This window comes from Anas platyrhynchos, chromosome 4 (assembly GCF_047663525.1).
Source record: "Anas platyrhynchos isolate ZD024472 breed Pekin duck chromosome 4, IASCAAS_PekinDuck_T2T, whole genome shotgun sequence".
NCBI lineage: Eukaryota > Metazoa > Chordata > Aves > Anseriformes > Anatidae > Anas > Anas platyrhynchos.
Window position 1 is genome coordinate 32,894,726 of NC_092590.1, and position 23,147 is coordinate 32,917,872.

The 23,147-nt window shown below is 39.1% G+C and overlaps 2 protein-coding genes across 3 annotated transcripts in view; one reads left to right on the top strand and one right to left on the bottom strand.

Annotated features, from left to right (window-relative positions):
* Window positions 1-11,940, top strand: PPID (peptidylprolyl isomerase D). Of its 2 annotated transcripts, none has more exons than XM_027456526.3 (10): window positions 1-160; window positions 1,124-1,264; window positions 1,684-1,790; window positions 3,595-3,783; window positions 4,654-4,776; window positions 6,349-6,455; window positions 8,776-8,917; window positions 10,965-11,051; window positions 11,134-11,176; window positions 11,696-11,940. In XM_027456526.3, exons 1-10 carry the CDS (start codon window positions 76-78, stop codon window positions 11,782-11,784), a joined length of 1,113 nt encoding a protein of 370 aa, XP_027312327.1. In that variant the 5' UTR covers window positions 1-75; the 3' UTR covers window positions 11,785-11,940. The 2 variants fall into 2 exon arrangements, with proteins under 2 accessions (XP_027312327.1, XP_071893461.1); XM_072037360.1 differs by lacking the exon at window positions 1-160 and adding an exon at window positions 242-626.
* ETFDH (electron transfer flavoprotein dehydrogenase) overlaps window positions 11,053-23,147 on the bottom strand; it is an 18,831-nt gene continuing 6,736 nt past the window's right edge. Inside the window, exons 8-13 of the mRNA XM_027456524.3 lie at window positions 21,402-21,542; window positions 19,863-20,006; window positions 15,657-15,825; window positions 13,750-13,932; window positions 13,208-13,429; window positions 11,053-12,902 (exon numbers count right to left, since the gene is read on the bottom strand). Coding sequence (XP_027312325.1) covers window positions 12,739-12,902; window positions 13,208-13,429; window positions 13,750-13,932; window positions 15,657-15,825; window positions 19,863-20,006; window positions 21,402-21,542 — 1,023 coding nt within the window. The 3' untranslated portion in view covers window positions 11,053-12,738. The remainder of the gene's footprint in view (window positions 12,903-13,207; window positions 13,430-13,749; window positions 13,933-15,656; window positions 15,826-19,862; window positions 20,007-21,401; window positions 21,543-23,147) is intronic.

The window sequence follows — 23,147 nt, forward strand, 5'->3', positions numbered from 1 at the left end:
CCGGGTCCGCGCCGCCTCCCGTGGGCGGAGCGGGCAGGAGGGCGGGCGGGCGTGAGGCAGCGCGGGCAGCCCGACATGTCGCACCCGTCCCCCAGCGCCCGGCCCGGCAACCCCCGCAACCCCCGCGCCTTCTTCGATGTGGACATCGGGGGCGAGCGAGGTGGGGGCCGGGGCTTCGGCCCGCGGGGCGGCGTGGGCCGGGGCGCTGCGGAGGGGAAGGGAGCGAGGCGGGAGAGGGGGGGGGCACGGCGGCAACATGGCCCCCGCGGGCCCTGCGCGCCGCCTCTCGCCCTGCGCTCCCCGGGCGCGGAGCTGCGGCGCTGTCGGGGACACCCGGAGGGGGGACGCGGCCCCGCGGGGCCCCGCGGCCGGGCAGAGCCGCCCCAGGCGGCGCAGCGGGCGGCTGCGGCCCGGCACGGCCCCGGGGCCGCCATTTGCTCCCCGCCGGGCTGGCGGCGGCCGCGGGTGGCGGTGTCGGTGTCGGTGTTGGAAGGGGTGGGCGCGGGGACGGGGTTGGGATAAAAAACAGCAGCGAAGGGTGGCGGGGCTGTGCCTGGAGGCGTGGGTTTGCGGAGCACGCGTTGGCGCGGTGCTGCCTCCAAAGCACCGTTGTCCCGCTCTGAAGGGTGAGGAGGGTGAGGTGGTCCGCTTTGTGCTGGCTGCCAGCCGTCTGATTGCGTTCCCGTGTTAATTAGGGTTAATATTTTCACATTCGGCGTCCGGGAGAGTGAGGCGGTTAGGCCGAGGAGAGGGGAGCATCCCCTGATGGCGGCAGCGCCGTGAGGGGCCGGCTTGAGACGAGATGACAGTGACACAAAATCCACCGATCCGCTCTTGTGGGGTCTGAGATCTGCCCAGGTTTCAACCCATATAATTTTAGATGTAAGGGTTGCTTAGTAGCACCTGTAACTCTACGTAGCCATTATTTGCCTGCACGTTCAGCATTACTGCGTTTCAGTGAAACAGGAGCTTAAGAGAATGAGGAGTAAGGTTGGTTTATGTGCTTGACATAAGCTTTTTGATCAAAAAAATCTGAAACGTTTATGTCCTTTGCCCTGTAATACTCGATAAATCACTGTGCCAAGGCCAGAACTTAAAGTTTTCTCATTCTCTGTCATTTCAGTTGGGCGCATCGTCTTTGAGTTATTTGCTGACATTGTACCGAAAACCGCTGAAAACTTCCGTGCGTTATGCACAGGAGAGAAAGGAACAGGGTCCGCAACTGGAAAACCTCTCCATTATAAAGGATGCCCTTTCCATAGAAGTAAGTTCTGTGAAATCCTCCATTATCAATATTTGAAATAATGGTAAATGTTATTGTGGAGCATTTGTTGAAGAGATAACGACTGAAACTATGTTTTTGACTTTTTGATCCTCCTAATCTCTAAACACTGTCTGCCATGCATAGTCAATAAATTTGCATTATAAATTCAGCAGTAAATTAGCAAAACTAATTTAATGTGAGTTGTAAATGGGTTGAAGTGGTTTTCAGGTAAAGGATCAAATTTCAAATAACATTCACTGAATAGAAAAGGAATGTGTGGGTGAGGATAACTAAAAGGTGGTTTGCATTTTATTTAGGTGCAGTGCTGATGGCTGGGATTACTCGTCGTCTCTGAATTGTTTGGTCTGCAGTGCCTTTCCTGCCTTGCTGCTACATTTTGTAATTATTTTCTTTTACAGTTATTAAGCAGTTCATGGTCCAGGGCGGAGATTTCTCAAATCAAAATGGCACTGGTGGAGAAAGTATTTATGGTGAAAAATTCGAAGATGAAAACTTTCATTATAAGGTAATCTATTAAAAATAGTAATTGCATCCAGTTTTTGAATTTTCAGTAATTTTTAGCTTTCTTCAAGTTCAGCACTAGTGCTCTTTAGGCCACTGTTAATGTATTTTTAAGCAGTGGAATGAATGCAGCAAAAAAGTCCCCTAGTAGTTTGTCCTTAAAGTCTTTATTGAGCGCAGAAGAAAGGGTCCACCTTATTAAGAAAAGGCAACCATAGCCTACAATTTCTTTTTAATTGCACCGTCAGAAATTAATTTGAAACAGCATTTGTTTCATTGAAAGAGGTAGGGATATTATTCTAAAAGAGTGACAAATAGGGTTTTGAGTATGCACGGGTCTGGATTTGAGGATGTAGTTTTAAGAGATGCTGGCTTTGATGGCAGAGCTAACTTCAGAAACTCTTACCCCCCATTATTTATATATCTTCTGTATCAGAGCTCACTAATTATAGAACCAATGCAACTGCTCATGGATCCATTCTATACATTAAAAAATGTATCTTTTAAATGAGCTATTTCATGTATTTTATAGTGTAGCAAGTTTGTTCACCCTGCTGCAGGATGGCAGGAAGGAGCTATACTGTGAAAGTAGGAAATTTCAAAGCCATCTTTGTCCTCAAAATCAATGTCTAGTGATACCAGGGAGACCGTAGCTGCATGTGCCTTACACATTCAAACAGGTACAATTAACAGGTATAACTCTTGAACACTGCTTGTGTCAGGATCTGTCGTGTACCTTTCCTTGTTTCTTGGGGAATTGGCATTAACTTCAGAATGCCAATTGCCGTTCTTCAGGCTTCTCTTTGATACCAAAGTCCAATTTGGTTCATGGCTGCAGGGGTCTGTCTTTTGACATAAGACTGACTTCTTTTTCTTCATTTCCTTCTGAAGAAGAAATGTTTGTCTTCTATATTTTTAAATCATTTTTAGAAGAAGCTTTATTTAGTTCTACCTTTATGTAAAACGGGTGTTCCAGACAGAAAGGTAGAACTGTACCATACTGTACAGCAGGTCCACGTTTATTCTTTTGGTATTTATATGGTTACCTTTAATTTGGAATAAATGTCAAGACTTTGCCAGTGGTCAGCTTATAATGTCAGATCACTCCCAGTCCACTTTTTTGGTGTCACTTCAACTAATGGCTGTACAATTGTGAAACATCCAATTTACTCAATCCCCAAGCAGTGCTGATACCATGCCAATTTTGCAAGCCTTAGATTTCTCAGTCTGATTTTTCCAGACTTCTTTACTTGTTTTGTAAGCTTACCAAATGACAAGCAGAAACATCATGGGAGAAATACTTTATCTGCAACGTTTTTCAAAACAATTTCATGGCAAGAAAATGCACCTGAGTTATCGAGAGTTTTGTTGATAAATATGACTCACTTCATGCGACTGCTGCTGAGACTTGGTCCCAAGCAAAATGGAGTCGCATGTAAATGTTTTGAAGTGCAGAACCACCAGATTTCTGGCTCTGAACTTTGTGACTTTTCCTCTGAATGTTTACAGACAACACGTGTAAGGCAACACCAGAGCTTACTGTTCCTTGGCTCTTTGTTTTCAGACCAGTGCTGTCTAGCATTAGTTGTAATTAAAAAAAAAAAAAAAAGGTGAAAACTTACCTATTTCTCAGGTGATCTGTCCCAGCTCAGTAGCTGACCATTGCAGAGTGGATTGATTGTAGAAGAAGTGGACACAAAATGTTCAGAGTGCCAACTTGCACATCTGGCTTTGCTTGCTAGGACACTGGGTTCTTTATATGATGTTATAACAGATCTTGTTCATGTTGGTTGTGATTTGATGTGCAGCACGACAAACCGGGGCTGCTGAGCATGGCAAACGCGGGACCTGGCACTAACGGCTCCCAGTTCTTCATTACCACGGTGCCTACTTCTCACCTGGATGGGAAACACGTGGTGTTCGGCCAAGTGATCAAAGGAATGGGTGTTGTTAAAATATTAGAAAACGTTGAAGTAAATGGAGAAAATCCTGTTAAGGTAAGCAAAACCCAGGGCACCTAGGGGTGGTGGTTTTTCTTGTAGTATATGAAGCTTTATGCAGTCACCAAATTGATTTGACCTTTATTTTTTTGAGGAGGATTAAATGTTTTTTTTTTTTCCAAAGCAATAAAAGACCCTGTTTTTAACAGGTTGCTTTGGGGAAAATATTGAAACATTACCTCTCATTCTCCTATTGTAGTCTTGTCGCTGGAACCTAGTTTAAATATTAGAGGACATCTGATTTCTTGAATCTGAAACATAACATGTCTTGTGAAAGTACCGGGAAGGGAGAACGGTTATTTTGTGGTTGAAACCTCTTCAAACAGTTACACATTTTGAGGTGTTCTAGAAACTTCAGTGAGGTGGAACTAGAAGGTGGAATTCAAAACCCTACCTACCAGATAAGTAATTGTTATGAATGTTAGGTCAGAAATAGTTTTATTTCTAGAAAAGTTGTTGTTGTAGGCCATGCCAGTTTTTGCTTGCTTCAGAAACAAAGACCTCTGTAACGTTAAAAGACTTGGCAGTTTGAGAAAGATCCTTTGTCTCTAAAGTAGTGAAATTTCAATGGCTTGTGTTTTGCTGAAGCTCAGCGTGCTGTCAGCTCCTCTTCCAGCACCCCTGTAGAGCGTGGGTATGGTGTTGGTGGAAGGCTGCTTCCCAAAGGCAGTGCTTTCTGTGATAAAAGCCTTTTGGTGAGGATAGGCTAATTACGTGATAGGCTTCTGAAATCCACGCACCCAAACAACAGATGAAAAAGATTTCTACTGAGTTTAAAGAGTACATGGAAGTTACGGCTTTTTTTTTTTTTTTTTTTTTTTTTTTCAAAAGTTGTCTCAAAAAGCAAACCTATTATTTATTTTTCAGTTGTGCGTCATTGCTGAATGCGGAGAGCTAAAGGAAGGAGATGACTGGGGAATTGTTCCCCAGGATGGTTCTGGAGATGCTCACCCAGATTTTCCTGAAGACTCGGATATAGACTTAAAAGATGTAAGTAGTTTTCTTTTAAGGTACTTATTTTATAGAATGCAATATAGTAAGCAATCTGAATTACATGGCGTCTGCGATGTTCACTGAGCCTTTTTTTCACTCAATGAAGATTAAGTGGTTACGTTTAATTTTACGAAAGTGGATGCTGGGGGAGGAGATCGTAATCTTTTTATTTTCAATTACAACTGATTTTTTCCTAATAACTAAAACCACAAAAGTTTTTTTCCTGTCCATTTCTTTTTACTCATTTTTTGCTTGTGCTGCAGTGACAAAGTTTTATTATGAGAACTCCATCCCAGAGATGACTAACTTAGTACATGCACACTTTTTCTGTACAAACTTTAACATAATTCATCCTTTAAAAATTGCCTCACTTACTAAAAATAATAAAGGATAAAACTTTAAAAATATTTTTAGTATATCTGTACTAGATGCTCTCACTTCCCAGTAGCTGTTTGCTGTTCATTTTGTTCAAACTGAAGGAAGACTGGTTGCCGAGAGTTAGGGAGCAGGCTGTTGAAAGCAGCTCTTAGGCAGCTTCTTACTTTATCCTGATAGTGAAATTGATAAGCTGTGGAAATCAAACACTGTGAGAGGGAAATAAAAAGGGGGCCACGATGTATGTGTAGATTCCAAATTAGAAACGGAGAGAATAGTCAGAAACAAAAACTTCATAGCTAGAAACCAGAATCTCCTTGTATCTAGCTATTGATATGGTGAAAGAGGTTTTGGATGGCATTTGCTGTGGTCTAGATCTGAGCTTGGCAGATGCCTGCCTCCCTTAACTTTAAACATGTTTATACAAACTAACCGCAGAAACCGTGGTGACATTCATCTTCTGCTGTGATGATCAGTTTTTTCAAGGATATTAATTCTAGCCGGGTAGAAGTGTAAACTGATAGTCTTATAAATGGCAATACATACATTTGACAGATCTGAAGGCAACTGTGGTACAGACAGCAGTAACCATAAACTGTTTCTTGCCACTGGAAAAGTAACTTAACACTTGAAGTATACGCTGTTCTGGAAATAGAAGTGATGGATTTGATGCATGCTGGCAGTTTTCTTTTTCTTTTGTAGATGTTTGAAGTGCTTTGAGAGAACGATGTGTATTGCTATGACTTTAGTAGAGAACATGCAGATTTCAGGTGACTCTAGTACCATTTTGAGAAGCAAGAGATTAAATATTCCTGTGAATAAGGCAGTCTTGGTTGAATACTTCCATTGTTAGCATGCTTTCCTTTCTGTGTATAATGGTCAACACTGTTATTTATAGCTTTCTGTGTGGGTAGCAGCATTTAGGGGAAAGAGTTGTACTGCTGTGTTGTCTCTGGTGTTTTCTTACTCTTTATGCTGTAGAAAACCCATCAGTAATTTCATCTTTCAGACTATTGCATTACTTAAAGTATAGAATATTACAGAAGTGGTTTGAAGTTAGTATTTATCTAAAATTGGAATACTCCTGAGATCTTTGAAAGAAGATGGACGTGGGATCCTACTGTTAAATATAAAGTAAACCAAGACTTTTCTCATAAGTAAATTTATACCTTATATTTTCCATCTATTTATTAGGTTGACAAGATTGTGGCCATAGCAGAAGACATAAAGAATATAGGAAATACTTTCTTCAAATCGCAAAATTGGGCAATGGCAGCTAAAAAGTATAGTAAAAGTTTACGGTAAGGCTATCATCATTAAATGAGATAGTTCCTGTAATCCAAAGTAATTCTGATATCAAGCAATCATACGTGAATTTTAAAAATGCCTGTTGCTGTGTTTTTTTTCTTTTTTTTTTTCCTTTTTCTTTTAAAAAATAGGTTTCAGAGTCTAGAAGACATCTGGTTGTTTTTTAGCTACCAATACAAGTAGGTCTTCTAGGTTAAGAACTATACGCAAGAAGCATTGTTTTGAATTGAATAAATGCTCCTCTATTAATGCTGCTGTTGTGCTGCTGCATAACTGGGAGGAAAAGCACAACAGCGTACAGGGTATTTGGAGAGGAAGGGAGGGAGATACTTGTCAGATTTTGAATAAGCAGTAGGTTTAGGAGATGGGTAAGCTCATGAGAGAGCACCCCCAAATGTGACGCTTATTAATTCATTATTATTTTTTGTTTTGAGGCATTGTGCCATTGTCCTGTCTCCATGTATAATTCAGACTTGCTTTTAAAATCATGATCTTTGTCTCCGTACTGCTCCTTTCTTCTTTCACGATTTTTGCTTTATATGTATGTGGTTCTCTTTTTTTAAAAGTTATACTGACCATTATATAAAAAAAAAAATAATAAAAATTAATCCATGCAGATAATTAACCCAAGATGCAACCTCTCCCTCTGCCCTCAAAAATCCTTTCATAGTATAATTTTGCCATCCCTCACAATTAGTTCTCTTGCTTACTCTTACTCTTAAGCTGATGAGCCAATGAAGGCTCTTCCAGTTTGTGTAGACAGCTTCTTGTTGATACTCAATTTTTGTCCTAGTGGATGGAAGGGAGAGTAGCTCTTCTGAAGTAGACAAATTGGATTGTTCCAGCTCTTCTTTATGGGTCGTGTTTTCATACTTGAATGGACACGCCCTACTGTTCTCCCTGAAGTCTAATACTTTACATGGGATGGAGTATTTTGGTTGGCACTTCTCTGGAACTGACAGGAGGAGCTCTTATTGGGGGCATCTCCTATGTCTTCTGTACAGCTCACCTAGCAAACAAACCAGCTGGTGGTTTTACTTTTTTTTTTAATCAGTGTTGCATTGTGCATTCTTTAATGCTTATATGCTATTATAACCTTCAGTTCTTCTTAACGTACTGTTGCTTAACCAGTTATTTTTTATGTCAGAATTCATACTTTCTTGTCCAAAATGTGTAATTTTCCCTTGTCTCCACTTATATTCATCTTACAGAATTCTTTGGCTTGGAAGCTCTGATTTTGTTTCCAGAATGGTTAAAGGTGTATTCTATTTGTTTTGAACATAACTCACTACATATTATTTTCCTTAGCTTCTTACTTTACCCTTTTTTCTCTCTTCTGGCTCTCATTTCTTGCATGATGCCCAGCAAGCGGACAAATCACTGGGATTATGTCTAACTTACATTTTAAGTATTGCTTATTTCTGTACTCCGAGATTGTATACAAACCATCCAACACTCAAAAGATAGGGATGCAAAATTAAAACCCCGTAAGCACCAATCTGCAAAAACTGCATTAATCAGGTCATGCTTAAAATGTGAGTGTACACGAACATGATTTTGGTAAATTAGCTCTTTTTTTTAAATTAAAACAAGTTCTATAAGCATGCCCTTAAAAGACTTAGAACTTTTATATCCACAACAGGCCTTTGCCACTCGAGATAAAAAGCTGCCAGCATTAACACAGTGTGAATTAAGAAGAATGAGATACAATTTGTTTACCTGTGAGGGAGCGATGCAGTAAATGATACAGCTTGGTCCTGAACCAGGGTCAGTTTTGAAATTCAGCAAAAAGCACCTCTGAGTCGTCACTGGAAAGCAGGTGGATTTAACACCAATAACATTCTTGCCTTTACAAAGTAAATATAGCTTTAGTTTTTCACCATAAATGCCTAAATTAACTAAAATCTTACTGAAGAAGAGATGAAACTGCCCATGAATGTGGAAGGTGCTGTAGCAGCATTGCTTTTTGCCATAGATGAGCGCTACATTTGTTGGGAATAAGCACTGAAATAAATTCTAATGGGTTTCATGCCGTCTAGGATAGTGCATCTGTCTAAGAATAGAAGATGCCATCAGTACAGTAGAGGGACAGGAGTATTTTCCTCCTTTAGTCTAATACTTACTGAGCTACAGCAAAACATTCATTGATTCATCTTTTTAAATACACAAATACAAATAAATACTTGTAAGAGTGGAATTGAAACTGTGTTACAAATGCCAGCTTGCACTTACCTGTGGAAAGATAGCTCAGGGCAGAAGAAAACAGAACTTGGAACACTAACACACGTTCTTTGTAAACCTGTTTTTCTCCAGGTATGTAGAAGCTTCTGAAACGGTGGCAGAAGAGGCTGACAAGCCAAAGCTGAAGACCATTGGGCTGACCTGTGTTCTAAACATTGGCGCTTGTAAGCTAAAACTGTCAGACTGGCAGGGAGCCATTGACAGTTGTTCGGAGGTAAATTTAGTGTTAAGTAACCTGATTAGCAATTGGCCAGTGCCGAGAATGGAGACTGAAACTGCAAAACTTTTTTAAAGTTCTTCTGACAAGTTCAAGGTTTGAAAGTATAAAGTAGATCGCTGGTTGTGAAGTTACCACAAACATTCTGGTATGTGGCTTTTTGAAATGATTTTAAAATTGAAAAGGATTCTGAAAGCAAGACTTCTGTTGCTTATTGCCAGAAAAAAAATATGTACTGGTATTGCCAGTTTTGTTTCCTAAGAACAGAGGTAATGTTTAACTTACAAAGAGAGTCTTCAGTGAAAGAATATATATATATATATATATATTTGTGGAAGACTAGTACAAGCAAAACATTTTACTTGTTTTCAGATCTTAAGGGCCTGAATTTTATTTACTGAAATGAATTTTCCAGTTAAAGCCCTTTCAGGTAGGGTAGTGGTAAAAGGGGAAAAAAAAAAAAAAAAGGAAACAAATGCAGCTGATCTGCACGTGATGGGGCTGTGAAGAGCTGGCTTGCTTTCTAGGCTTCTGGTGGCATTCTGCACAGAACATTCATAAACCCATGTCCTCAGATGGACAAATGGAGGAGTAAAAAACTGTAACATGGCATATGTCCTCAAGAAAATGATCGACTGAAACAGCATTTCAATGTCTCAGAAACTGATAATCCTAATACTTGCAAAGGTGGAAGAACTTTTTTTTTAATTATAGAATTGTTCGATCAAGGCAAGTCCCTAGCTGTAGTAGCCATCTGTAATGCATTTAGCTTAGGTATCATAACAAGTGTTAAACTGTGTATTGGTGTTTTAATTAGACCACCAGTTTCTGAGATTATCTAGTAGAGTTCAAGTATTGTTGATGAGAAACTATACGGTTTCAATGATGATTTCCTAAGGCCAGAAGTTTTTTTTTTTTATATTAATGATCTGTAATACACCCATTGTTTGGTGTAAATAAGAAGTTACAGAGAGCTGAACCTGTTCAAACAAACCTTGTGTTAAAATAGCTGTAAGCACACTTGGTCCAGCTGAAAACGAGGAATGCTGTGTGTACCTGGTACAGACAGCTACGTTTTTAACTCTAGGCAGAGAAGAGGTTCAAGGCCTTACAGCAGATACATCAAGACAAGCTCTCAGAGGAATACTTTATACAAACAGCCAATACTGAGGTGTTTTAAAAAAAAAAATCTAGACACAGCTTCTAGCATGTAGAATTCTTAATGAGTTAATGAATGAAACTAACAAAGCCCCACATTCACACAGATTTCCTCTCATAATTGAACAATTTTTTATTTCTTAAAATTGAAAAAAAAAACCCAAGTATAATATAGTTCTACCTTTGCAGTAAGAAAAAAACAATGGGATTTTCACAGGCAAGAAAAAGCTCCTGAAGAGAATGGAGCTATCCAAATTAATGGAGGTAGTTTGTTTCACTAGTCGAGTCACTCACTAATTATTTTTTTCAATCTCTTTACCCGGTCACTGTATTTCCTGTTTTGGTATTGTCATATTAGAGCTGGAACATACACATCAGTGAAACCATTTGTGTCAGAAAAAGCGTGATACCTGAAACTTGACAAGGTTCCTGAATCACAAGATGCAGCGCTTGCATCTTTTTATCCTACAGTGAAAAAAGCTTTACAGAAAATTCCCTGTTTTCTTTATGATGTCACTGTAGAGGGTTTTCTTGGTGCGAAGGGAGAAGCTGCAATACAGAGCAGAACAGTGAGCATCAAGGTTAGGATAACCTGATCTGCAGCAGCAGCTTTGCTCTGACAGCTGTATCGATCAATACAGGTTCCGTTTCATCGTAATGTATGCTGGCCCTTGACAAAAGCCCTCTTGTGGTGCAGCAGTACTGAAAGTGATGAGATAGCCATTCAGGGTGCTCCATTACAGCATCCCTTTTTGCAGTTAATGTTTTGACAGCTCACCCTCAAATCAAATAAGGAGATTGCCTGCTGGTGGGAACTGCCATTTGCAGAGATGGGAGGCTGTGAAGTATACTAAATGTTAATGTGACAATTTTATTAAATTTACAGGCTCTTAAAATAGATCCAGCAAATACTAAAGCTCTCTACAGACGGGCTCAAGGATGGCAGGGAATAAAAGATCTCGATGAGGCACTGGTAATTATTACAATATTTACTTTTTTTTTGGTATATCTAAATATTTCACCAGAACATTCATTTATATTTGTTTTTATTTAAGGCTGATCTTAAGAAGGCTCACGAAATAGCCCCTGAGGACAAAGGTAAAATAAAGACGCTTCTCTACAGATCCTATACTTTAAGAATGTAACCAGGGTAATACTTACATAAGAAATCATAACCAGTGTGGTGCCTAAAATAGTGGCTTCTAATAACTGTTGAAACTTAGAAGATGATTTATTGAGCACAGAGCCCAGTGACACAGAACACCTGCTTTTATACAGCATTGATGTGTCCGGTACCCTGGGCAACTGCTTATGTAGGTATAGTTTTACAGCAATGCACAAAGTGGTCATACTAATTTTCTGGTCTTACCAGTACCTAATAGTGGACACCACTACTGTGCTTCCTCCATCCTGCCCTACATGGTCACCTTCCAGGTGAAACAGAGGGAAAGCCTTTTTGCTGCTGGTATCTGACCTAGCAGATCAAATGCAGTTTAGTGTACAAACATAGTGTACAAAATAATATAGGTAATTTGCAGCAGTGAGACCTGCTCTTGACATATTAGGAAACCTAGCGTAACCTAAAGACACTGTGTCATGGATTTTCTTTTTAAACAGCTATCCAGACGGAAACACTCAAAATCAAACAGAAGATAAAAGCCCAAAAGGAGAAAGAGAAGGCAGCTTATGCTAAAATGTTCGCTTGATATTTTTATTGTTAAGCTTTTAATTCTATGCACTAACTCATGCAAAAGACAAAATGGAGCTGGAGGCAACTGTTCCCTCTCTCATTTGCCCTGTACTGCACTTCTCGGTGTTTACAACTTAAAGGTCTAATAATAAAAACATTGTTCAAAGGTGAAGTGTTTTTTTTTCTTTCAAGGTCTAAGAACTTGTTTTGTGATTCAGGTATGTTGCTCGCAGTAGGGGTTGTGTTTTTGCAGCTTAATACTTAGGGCCTCCTGAAAAGTCTAGTTTTAACACCAAAGCCATTTAAGCAGTTTGTTAGATTTTTTTTTTTTTATTTTTAATTAGTGCAGGCCTGATTTCTTGTAAGGAGTAAGAAGTGCTCACAGACATATACCCTGAGGGTGCAAATATTAAACCATTTTTTTAAACCACTTTACAGTTGTATTACAGATGGGCTCCCTGTCATCATCAGGAAAAAAAATAATCTATGTTTTATGTAAAAAGTGTAACACCTAAGAACAGTGACAGTTTCCTAGACTGATGTACTTTCCCTACTGTGAGGTAGGACTCTACATGTAGTAAAGCACTTCGGATAGACAAATGCTTTTTTTTTTTTTTTTTAAGGATAGGTACTAAACTTTTCCATTACACTCCTGATTCTGGATATGGCTCCTGTCATCACTGAACTTCAGCAATAAATCCAAGGTCCAAAGTTCATTTGTCAGTCCTAAGAAGAACTTTCTTCTGCCTGCCACCCAACTCCTGAAAAGAAGTTCTATTTAAATAAGGCTAGGGTTTAACCAGAATGCACCCACCTTCCATTTAATGCAGTGGTCATACCTAAACTTCAGAATGGCACGTTTGTCTCAAAACTCTTAACATTCAAGTCAGTGCTGTACTTTACACTGCAGCATAAAATACTCCAACTTTTCTGTTGGTGATTAGAAGTCATTGAATAGTTCTCAGCCACCTCACATCCCGTTATAAGCTGGTCCTCCTCCTCCTTCAGGCACTACCCAGTTAATGTTCTGACTTGGGTCTTTAATATCACACGTTTTGCAGTGGACACAGTTCTGAGCATTTATCTGCAGTCTTGATCCTTCTCCTGTTTCCAGAGGAACATACTCGTAAACACCTGGAAAAAGCACAAGAGCATGTGAGTTCTCTTACCAGCTTCTCTTACATGCACAGTCAACAAGCATAACAAGGGAAGTACAGTACCAGCGTCATTCAACTGCCTTCTTCCATGTTTACCCATTATTTTGTGACAAATGTATTTTTTTACAACATAAATAATTCGAAGACCTCTAAGTGAGGCCTTTTCTAGGAAGACAACTAGGACAGAACAGTTGAAGTAGCAGGCCAGGTGGACTCCTCTTGAAATACTTAAGTTTTTCACCTTACAAAATCTCTCTCACACACTCCATTTCTATTACCTACCTGCTGGGCAAAATCTTTGTTCCGGTCCATCGAATATAGCCAAATTCTTGTTCACAGGGACGCTGTCGTCTTTCAAAGTCAAATGAGCGGGCTGGTCATGTTCGTGATTTGTACCACTTAAAGCCACAGATGATAGGAGATCAAAACTGATTTTTCCATCAGGCTTTGGGTATTCGATAGGAGTACAATCTTTGGCTGGCTTGAGCTGAGCAAAATCTGGTCCTAAATACATTTTTAATAAATAAGATTCATTGTAGATTACAGTTTAATCAAGCTATTTTGATTTTCCTCCTCATCAGAATGAAGTATTTCATAGAAGTACTTTTCATGAGACAAATCTTTTCATGGGACGAGATCTATGCTAAGTAGAGTAGTGTTTTAATGACCTCACCTACAAGTCTACTTCACCACTTTATCATCAATTTCTATGGTTTAAGTCCCCACCACTTGACCAGATATGGTGTAGCTTCAACTAAGAGACTGTGAAAAGAGACTGAGGACATATACATTTAATATTTTCTTTCAGGAAATAATGAAGTTACCTGGATGTTTTAATGTCCATGGTTCCTTTCCTCTCAGTATCCAGTAAAATATCCCCGTGTAAATCATTCCTCCATACACACCCAGTATGCTGTGGCAGGACGGGCGGATGTTTCTAACTGCATACAGCTCTTTCCAGACCCAGGACTTTTTCAGGTTCTCTTCATATTCTTGCACATCAAGTCCTACAGAAGGACATTACTTGTTAGGTACCTACAGTACATAAAACTATCCTTGAAATAAATAAACAACCAAAACAACCTGCTGAAAGACAAGGGTTAGCAGTGAAGGGAGCAAACTAAGAATTTCAAAATAGCACGCTAGAGTATACTAAACCACATACTTCAGCCTCTTGAAGAAACCAGGTTCAGCAGTCGCCAGCAGGTTACCCGCTGCTCCTTTGTAACCCCTTTAAACAAGCCACAAGAAGTAATACATTGCCTCAAACTTCGGCAAAAAAATAAAGATAGCAGACCAGGTGGCTATACCGGCATCCCTACCAGAAAGCAGCTCCTCTCATGGAATCAAGACCTGACCAGGATTGCTTACCTCTGGTCTAAGACCCAGGATTTCAATTTTAAATTCATCAAGTTAAAAGCTTTTCCTTTACAAGTTTGGCAACCACAAGCATTTTGATTTCAGTAACCATAGTTATGGCCCAATGGAGGACACCAGTGCTAGATGTTTCCTCCCTTTGTAACCAGCAAGTTATCAAGCTGTGTTTGACTAAACTTCGGGTTTTCTTTACAAACGCTGCAGACATTGCACACTTGACACATCTCCTGCAATATAATATAGTTAAAGCCATGCAATTAGAAAAAAAGGTTTCTTCAAATGAAAGTTTCTTCTCCTTCAATCTCTGTTACTACCATACAGGTTTAGAAATTTTAAATAAACATGTTAAGGGCTTGTCTATACAAAAAAACCTATTCAGTCTGTATTCTCTGCCTCATGGAAGGGTCTGAAAAAACTCCCTAGCTGTGCACAGAGCAGTAGCTGGGCTGTAATATGTCTTGACAGAGCTCTTAACAGCTTATAAAGCCTGCTGATAATCAAAGAAGAGCAGCAGAGTAACCTAATAGAGTGTTTATTATCTTGGACAGGTTCTAGGGCTCTAATCACTCTGCTGTGTTACAGTAAACTAGGAGCTTTATCTGTTCAGCACACCTCTGTGCCACCTTCAGTTGCATGTTTCTCTTGCAGAAGAGCTCACTAGAGGGGACTCCATCACTACAGAGAAGAGATTTCTAAAATAATTACATGGCACCTGGCTGTAGTGGTTCTCCAGAGTGGCTGAAATTCTAGCGGGGTTATCTCCCTGAACAGCCTTTGTTAACAGATTTAAGTGAACAAGCAGGGCTTATATATAACACTACAATGCAGTCAGGATCAGACGATTACCCCAATACATTTGAATTACATATAACAGGAAATACACAGTCTCACACTGAGAAGACTATAAAGATAGAAAAAAGAATCCTACTAACAACAATACAGTGAAAAGTAAGCAGAAGTGTGAGATTTTTCAAATTTACGTGTCATCTGCTCCTTTTAATCTTCTGCCTTCTGACTACAGTCTTTCAGTAAGACTTTTTGAATGATAAATCTAAAATTTTTAACAGTAGGAATTGAATATATATTATTACTTATACAGGAAACGCAAACTTGGTTTTCTCATTAGAGGCTTATTTTTGTCCTAGCGGTAGGATCAATACTTCAGAATAGCTAAGCAAAACTTCATTTCTTAAATCATTTTACAGTATAAATAGTAAACAAACAGTATGTATCTTTTTAAACCACCACACTCATTTCATGATTTGCATTTCCATCAGAAAATTAATTACAGCTAAACTGTTGGTGGCTCCAACTGAACACAAGGTAAGTCCAGGTGAGAGCACAGCGATCTTACCTATTGTCTTTGACTGCAGATTCTCATTCGTTAATTGGCTAAAGATGGCTTCTGAAGCCAGCATGCCACTTTTCATTGCAGTGTGTGTCCCTTTGATCTTAGGAACATTCATGAGTCCAGGACTGCAGCCAATTAATAATCCACCTGGGAAGGTAAGCTTGGGTATCGACTGAAGAGGGAAAAAAAAATCCATTTTATTAAGTGAATATAACATGCCGGAAATCAAACTGGCATGAGACTAGAGTGTCCTTCACACTGGCACGTACATGATCTAAATATACATTGACTTAAGTTATTCTACTTAATCAAATTATTTTGGCATAGTAAACAAATAAGAATGCAGACTTAAGAATGTATTAAGTTTGAGAAGAGACAGCATTTTCCCTATATCCTCTCTCCACTTCATCTATAAAAAGACTGTGCTAATGTCATCCACTGATACTATTTTCCTCTTTCAATTTCAAGTGAATTCTTTCTTTGAAAGATATTTGTGCTTCCATTTTCGACACAGTAAGTTGTATCAGTCCCATCTCAGAGTTTATTAGTTGGTGTTGCTTTTTTTTCCATTTGACAAATCTTTTCTGTCAAGCCACACAGCATCCTCCCTCCTCCCCCCAAATTCCACTTATTTTAGACGTTTTTCAGCATCCAACAAATACAAGTTTGGAGCTAAATCATTCTCTTACTCCTGTTCTGCAAGAAGCATAAGGTTTTTGAATACAGTCAAAAACTGCCTAAGTACCCAAGACAGCCAGGTAATTTGCAAACATAATGTATATTTTATTAACACACATTATCCTCCTAGATTAACTAAGGGATAGCTCACCTATCGTAATATTCTCACCCTCATCCAATGAGATTAGGATTTAAGACAGAGAGCAGCTTCAAAACACAGACAGCACTCTGAGCAGAAAGCTGTTACCAAATAAATCCAGGCCTGAAATTGCTGGAGGCAAGTTACAAACACAGCCTCCCTCAAAAAATCTTTTCTTTGTGCTTGTGAGGGCTTGTGAATCCAACATCCTGCTTTTATTAAAGCTGCCTGAAACAATTTGTTTTGGAATAGCCTACATAATTCAACATGGAAAAGTAGTTTTATTTCAAGAAAATTTAAAAAAAAATGGTTTCCAAGATAATTTGAAAAAAATGTTCTTTTTATCCTGTTAGTTCAGTTGCTACCTGTTCACTACTCAGGCAAGGCTGCCTACTTTTGAATATTCATACAACAGTCACTGAAAAGAGTTGTACCTCACACATTTTCCCTGTGATTTGGGCAATTTGTTGAATCAGACAGTAATTTGGTTCATAGGAAAGGTAATTTAGGCTAAAAACACAACTATGACTTTTAACTTACTTTTCTGTTACTAGAAGTCTTAAGTCGGTTATATGACAGTATTTCAAAGGAATTAGGTAGTAGGAAGGAAGTATTCTCCTTTCACAAGACCTTTGGCTGAACACAATTGGCTGAAGAGAGTAATTCTGACCTACTAGGACACAATGATGCAGCACTGACATAATCATTGACAGATTTCTTGATTGGTTCTTGAAGTAATATAAAAGATGGTGAAGTTACATCCACTATTTTCCTTTAAGTCATCTATTTCACCTAATGGGCATATAGAGGCCAGCATACTGCTAGCATATAGAGGCCAGCATACTGCTGAAGTGTGAATGAGATTAGTCATGTAATAGAAAAGGTTGCATGCATCCCAGTTCTGTTAGCAGTTCTCGTTATGAGAGGTATGGAACTTCATGGCTGTTTTCACAGCCAATCTGCAGACAGTTGAAGGAAGACACCAAGCTGGGGTGGCACAAGCACTCCCTGCCCTGAGACACACACAAATCCTGAGCTCAGCCTCAAGCACTTGGAGAAGCCAACACCCTCTTGCCAAAAAAATGGCAAGGACAGTTGGTTTGGAGGTCAGAAGGCAAGACGTGTGCTCCTCACAAAGTCCTGCCCCTGGCAAACAGGGAACCTGATGTTCTCCTCCCCTTAGCTCAACTCAGGGGTGAGAATCTGCAAAAGCAAGTCATATGTTTGACACTTGCATGGGTCATCACCATGATTAATTTCCTTTTTTTCTTTGATATTCTTAACAATACATTGCTCAACAACACCAATTACTTTTATTTTTCCCACAAAACTCTTAAATCTTTCCAAAGTGTTTGATGAAACAGAGGCAAAACAGAGGTTGCATGCGAATTTCTGAATTTGCAAGTCCTTGATTTTGGAATTTTAATAGAAGAAATAACAGCTATGTAGATGTAATCTATTAAACTCTGTCCGTTCCCTCCACATATCCCAAAAGTTACAAAAACAGGGAAATATTTAAGTGCTTACTCTCTCTCTCTTTCACGCAAAGCTATTTTAAAGAATGTGGTCATAAGGTTGTAGATAATAGAAAAATCTTAGATCAGTGATAATTTTATATATGTATTTCATACAATACTGTCACCAAAATGCAAACTGGAGCTACAGAGCCACTTACATAAGAAAATATTCCTGTACTCCAGTGATGGAAGTGAGTCAGACTGCTACAGTTATCAAACAACATATGCAGAGGAAGAGTTACTTTTTAAAAAAGTCTTCCCAAGTGACTCATCAGCAAGGCTTTTTTTTTTTTTAAACAGAAATCATATATAATAAAAAATCTACTTAAAAATATAACTTCATGATCAAATAGACAACTCTAACTAGAGGGAGTAAAAAGTTAGACATGCGACATGCTTTTATGTTAGAAACAGTGCAAAGTAAGTGACATGTTTTGAGCCTGGCAAAGAAGTCCGAAGATTAGGAGACAGATGTGCAAGAGCTGTACTTCTACTACCTGTGCAACAGCATAAACAATGTCTGTGACTTAAAAACATGTTCTTTCAGCTGTGTGTTGGGAGCAGCGTGAAGAGGAGCATGCAATTTAAGTCAGAATCCAACTGTTTCATCCAAGCCAGAAATTCAGTAACGACTGTGATACAGAAACCAGCGTGCTGGAAAAAGAAGCCCCTCTTGTAAATATGCCCAAATTAAAGCATCTTGGTACTTTCTATATTATTTGTGTTAACAATGGCCCAACAATGGTTTCCGAGATAAGCCAGTAACACAGCCGTTACCATGAACTGAATACAAAGAACATGATGCGACATACTTCCACTTCAGACAGCACGAGGTGATCAACCAGCAGGCTGACTTTATGCGTATCATGAGCATAATCCCGAAGCTGCATCATGAACTCACATTACTCAGTCCCAGGCATTCACACTTGCAGCAAAGCCTAACTCCAGGAAGTTATCACAACAGTTACCTTGCTGCTGAAGTTCTACTTCTATTTCAAAAAGCTGCACGAGGCCACATTTATATTAAAGAAGAGATTCAAAAAGGAAAGACAAAGGTGTCAGAGAGCAGAGGTGAATGGCCCCGCAAGCAGGCTACACAGATCACGAACACTCAGCCTGGTTTTAAGTTCCAGTGAGAAGCATCAAGAAGATGGATGTGGCAGCCCAGGACACACAGCAACCTGTGCTTCAAGATTCCCACACGAGGTTAAAAACTTGAAAGATCTGGAGCTATTAAACATGTATTTTAGACTATTTATCCTGCAAGTTATTCCAACCCTTTCAACTGACCTCAAGTCTTGGTGAATATAAATCTTTTAGACTCCCTGAGGGAACAAGATGAACATGGTGTTCTGTCTCCCAAGAAGCGGGAAATTCAAAGCTGTGCATGAAAAATACTGAAGGTACTTGAGGAGGTGGGGACTTACCTGCCAAAGTACATAACTGCAGCACCATCACTGACTAAAGAGTCAAGCACTCAAAAGCACAAGAATTTAGGAAAATACCTCCCCTTCCACCCCGCCCCCCAAAAGAGCCAAATGAGTGGTGCTATCCACCCCCCCAGGTTTCCAGGCCAAACAAAGAATTATCTGTACCTTTGCTGCAGAACACGTTTGCCTGCAATATCAACTCCACATGTAATTTCAAAAGTAAAGTGACTGTGTCAGAAGATTGCTGGTATTACTGAACCTAAGCCTAGCAAATCTCAGCAGGTGTCTCCAGCAAGATAACAAAATCCTTGTGTCTAGCAAAACTTCTGGCCTTATTCATCTTTGTTATAGTTCAGTTGTTTCCCAACAAAATGCAACCTGAATCTGTAATACTACAAACATGGCTATAGAAAACTGGAAGTAAAAAACTTCATGAAAACATTACCTGGAGACCACCTTCATTCAATGCTCTGGCACCATATGCAATCCTTTTTCCACCTTCCAAAGTGGGCTCTACACTCGGATGGTGCTTCCACCTCTGAAACTCCCTAAATGGATTCAAATAGGGATTTTGATAATCTAAACCAACCTTAAAAAATAAAAAAGCGCAACATTAATGAAAATAAAGTATGAAATTTCCACAAAAGTTAGAAAATAAAACAACCATGTATTACCAGATCAACTCCTCAGTCCATCTCATACTAAATCAACCTTAAAATCTTTCTACTTAAAGAAACTACTGCCAAAACTACATTGTATTATTAACAGTATAGTACAAGCACGTCTGAGAGTTTGCGGCCATAAGACTATGTCCTACCTATACCTGAAGCATGGAAATCCTTAATTGCATTGTAACCACCTTCCATCTGCCTTTGAAATAAAGCAGTGAAATTAAATTAAGCATGATTTAATGGTAGGTAAGTGAGAAAACTTGTTTGAAATTTGTTTCAGGAGAGGTTTGTTACCAGGAGAGGTAAACAATTATTTCTAGATACTTATTACGTCCTTGCACTCACATATTTTAACCAGTTCACATTATTTAGCTTAGTCTATTATTTCCAATTAGATGAGCCTTTGTAAGATAAAAACAGAAAATGGGGGAAAAAATGACTTAGCCAGTTGGCTGAATGCCCAGGATTTCTATCTTATTTGTTTGAGAACTTGCCCAAAGATAAACCCTACATTTCCCACCTTTAACATATTCTTGGAAGGACAGATGTTACTGAATTTTCTCTTTTGTCCAAAGGAATAATTTCTGGCTCCTGAAAGCTTTATTTCACAAAATTATCAAAATATATCCTGAGTCAGCAACAAACTACCTTGATTTCTCTGGCTGTTCAGTTCTTTTAAAGCACTGCTTGCATCTACTTCCATTACTAAAGTTCATGAAGGATTTTCAAATTATGTACAAGACACATTCTGATGTCTGTTACAAGAATCAGCTCAGATTGACATAGGTGTAAAGTTCAAAAACAAAAGAAGTGCTTGTATGTGCACACAGAAGTGTTTTTTCTCCTATCTGAACAGAAGATAGGAAATGCAGGGTGTTCCTACTTTGATGCTTCTCCCATAAGATTGGATATGCATGATAGGCTGTCACACAAATTAGGAAACTGAACTGAAGTTGCAAAAGTGGCTGATTTTGACATTTCCTAACTTTTGAGTATTTTGTGAAAATTTTGTGAGCACACTTTTGGTTAATCATCTGCTTTTGGCTTTATCAAAATTTGTTTGGTTTGCAAAAGAACGTATTTGTAAGTTTTCCACTCTGTTCTTAATAAAAGATGCTAGATAAAAGACAGATTAATGACAAATTTACCTTTCCTTATATGGGAATGAGTGCACCTAAGACTATGAAAGTACTAAACTTGGTCTGCTATTTTTGTGTTTTTTTTTTATCTTCACATTAAAACAGAGAAGAGAACATGCACGAAAATGAAGACCCAAACAACAAACACACACGAGATAAACCAACTTCACTTACCACAAATCCAAGAGCAACTAAGGGTTCACCCTCATTTAAGTGATAAAGAAAGGATCCTCCATACGTGTGTCTGTCTAAAGGCCAGCCTACAGTATGTTCCACTCTTCCTGGTTTCCATTTCTTTTCATCAATAATCCATAACTAAAATGAAGATTGCCAGAAATTATTCTATATTGCAAAGCAATGGCATTTCAATAATAAACTATTGATGATAAATGAATTTCCTGCTATGACCAATGCATGAACTCATCCAGCTAAAGACCAGATTATGATATACAAATACTTTTTTGGGTTACCACTCAATAATTTGCCAACATTTTTCCTTGACAAATCAGAAAATGTGGCAGACTCCAGCATTACACCCAAATATTTCATTCAGCATGATCCTTTTTATGAGCTATTTTGATAGATATTTTTGCTAACGAATGCAACTACATTGTAATGATTCATATGAAAAAAATGTGTTTTTTAAAGAAAAAATGTCAATGTCCTCAACAAGATTCTCAAGATCATGCTTAACTATATGGCTGAGTTGATTTAAGTATCTGCTGTCAAACAAGTTGCCCTCCCTTCTCTCTCCTACAAATTTCCAGTACTCACCTGACCCATGGCAAACTTACAGAAGCATTTTCCAATTTTTACTGGTGGGTTAATTTTCCACTCAATTCACAAAACATCACAGAGTGATGTGCCTGGCCCAGTCTAAGGATGGAGGGGGAGCAGAACTCTCTCTTCCACCCATGGGGCACCATTAGATCATCTCAAGCCCAGAGGGTACATCTACACTAATATTTAAATTTGGATTAAGGAGCATGTTTTTGAGTGGGACTCCAGATTGCTCCCACTCAGCACACTTCGGTTCACATTACAGAGCAGTCACGGAAGGCAGGGACTGGATTCCTTTCACATGAAACCCAACTCTGCCTGGCTCCAGAAACCCATCTAAAGCATTCAAGTCACAAAAGGGTACTCAGTCCATGGGACTCAAATAGAGCCAGTCCAAAGTAAAAATAACCCTGAGATGTGCATAGCATGGATGTCAGCTCATCAGCACCAACTATTTCACTTTACAGATCCATTCCTATTGGACTGCACTATTTGCTTAAGCAGACATGGTCATATTGAAACCTGTCTCATCCGGTACCAACGGGACTGTACTCCACCTACAACTTAGGTATTAGAAATTTTAACTATGTCATGCATAGGAGCATTCACCAATTGCCTCTTCTCTACAGAAATCTAAAGTATTTTGGTGGAAATATTTCAAAATCGCCAAATAAATTTGGCAAATGCTTTGTAGTTGGAAGCACAAGCTTAAAGAAATAATCAAAGAGTATGTTACAGTCAAACTCCAAACATACTCTAGACAAACAGGTCTTTTTTCATGCCTAGAGTTTCCCAAGTATAAAATATTTTTATACACATGATCTCTATCCCAATTTTATAGGCCTAGCGAAGGGATGTGTAAAGCTCATGCAGGTGTTTCAGAGAACATGACAGCCCCCTCCTCTCTCTAATGAACATGCAGAAAACCCATAGAAAACCTTTCTTCCCCTTCTCAGGTATTAAAACTACCTAAAATTAGGCAGCATGAATCCCCCTCTCATTTACTAGAAGAACTGAAAATAGATTTCACAAACGAGAATAACTGAAATCAGATTAAGAAGTGGAAGTGGATTTACAGGTACTCCTAAATACAGATAAAAGAGTAATAAGCATTCAAAACCAAAGAGTCGAGACATTCAG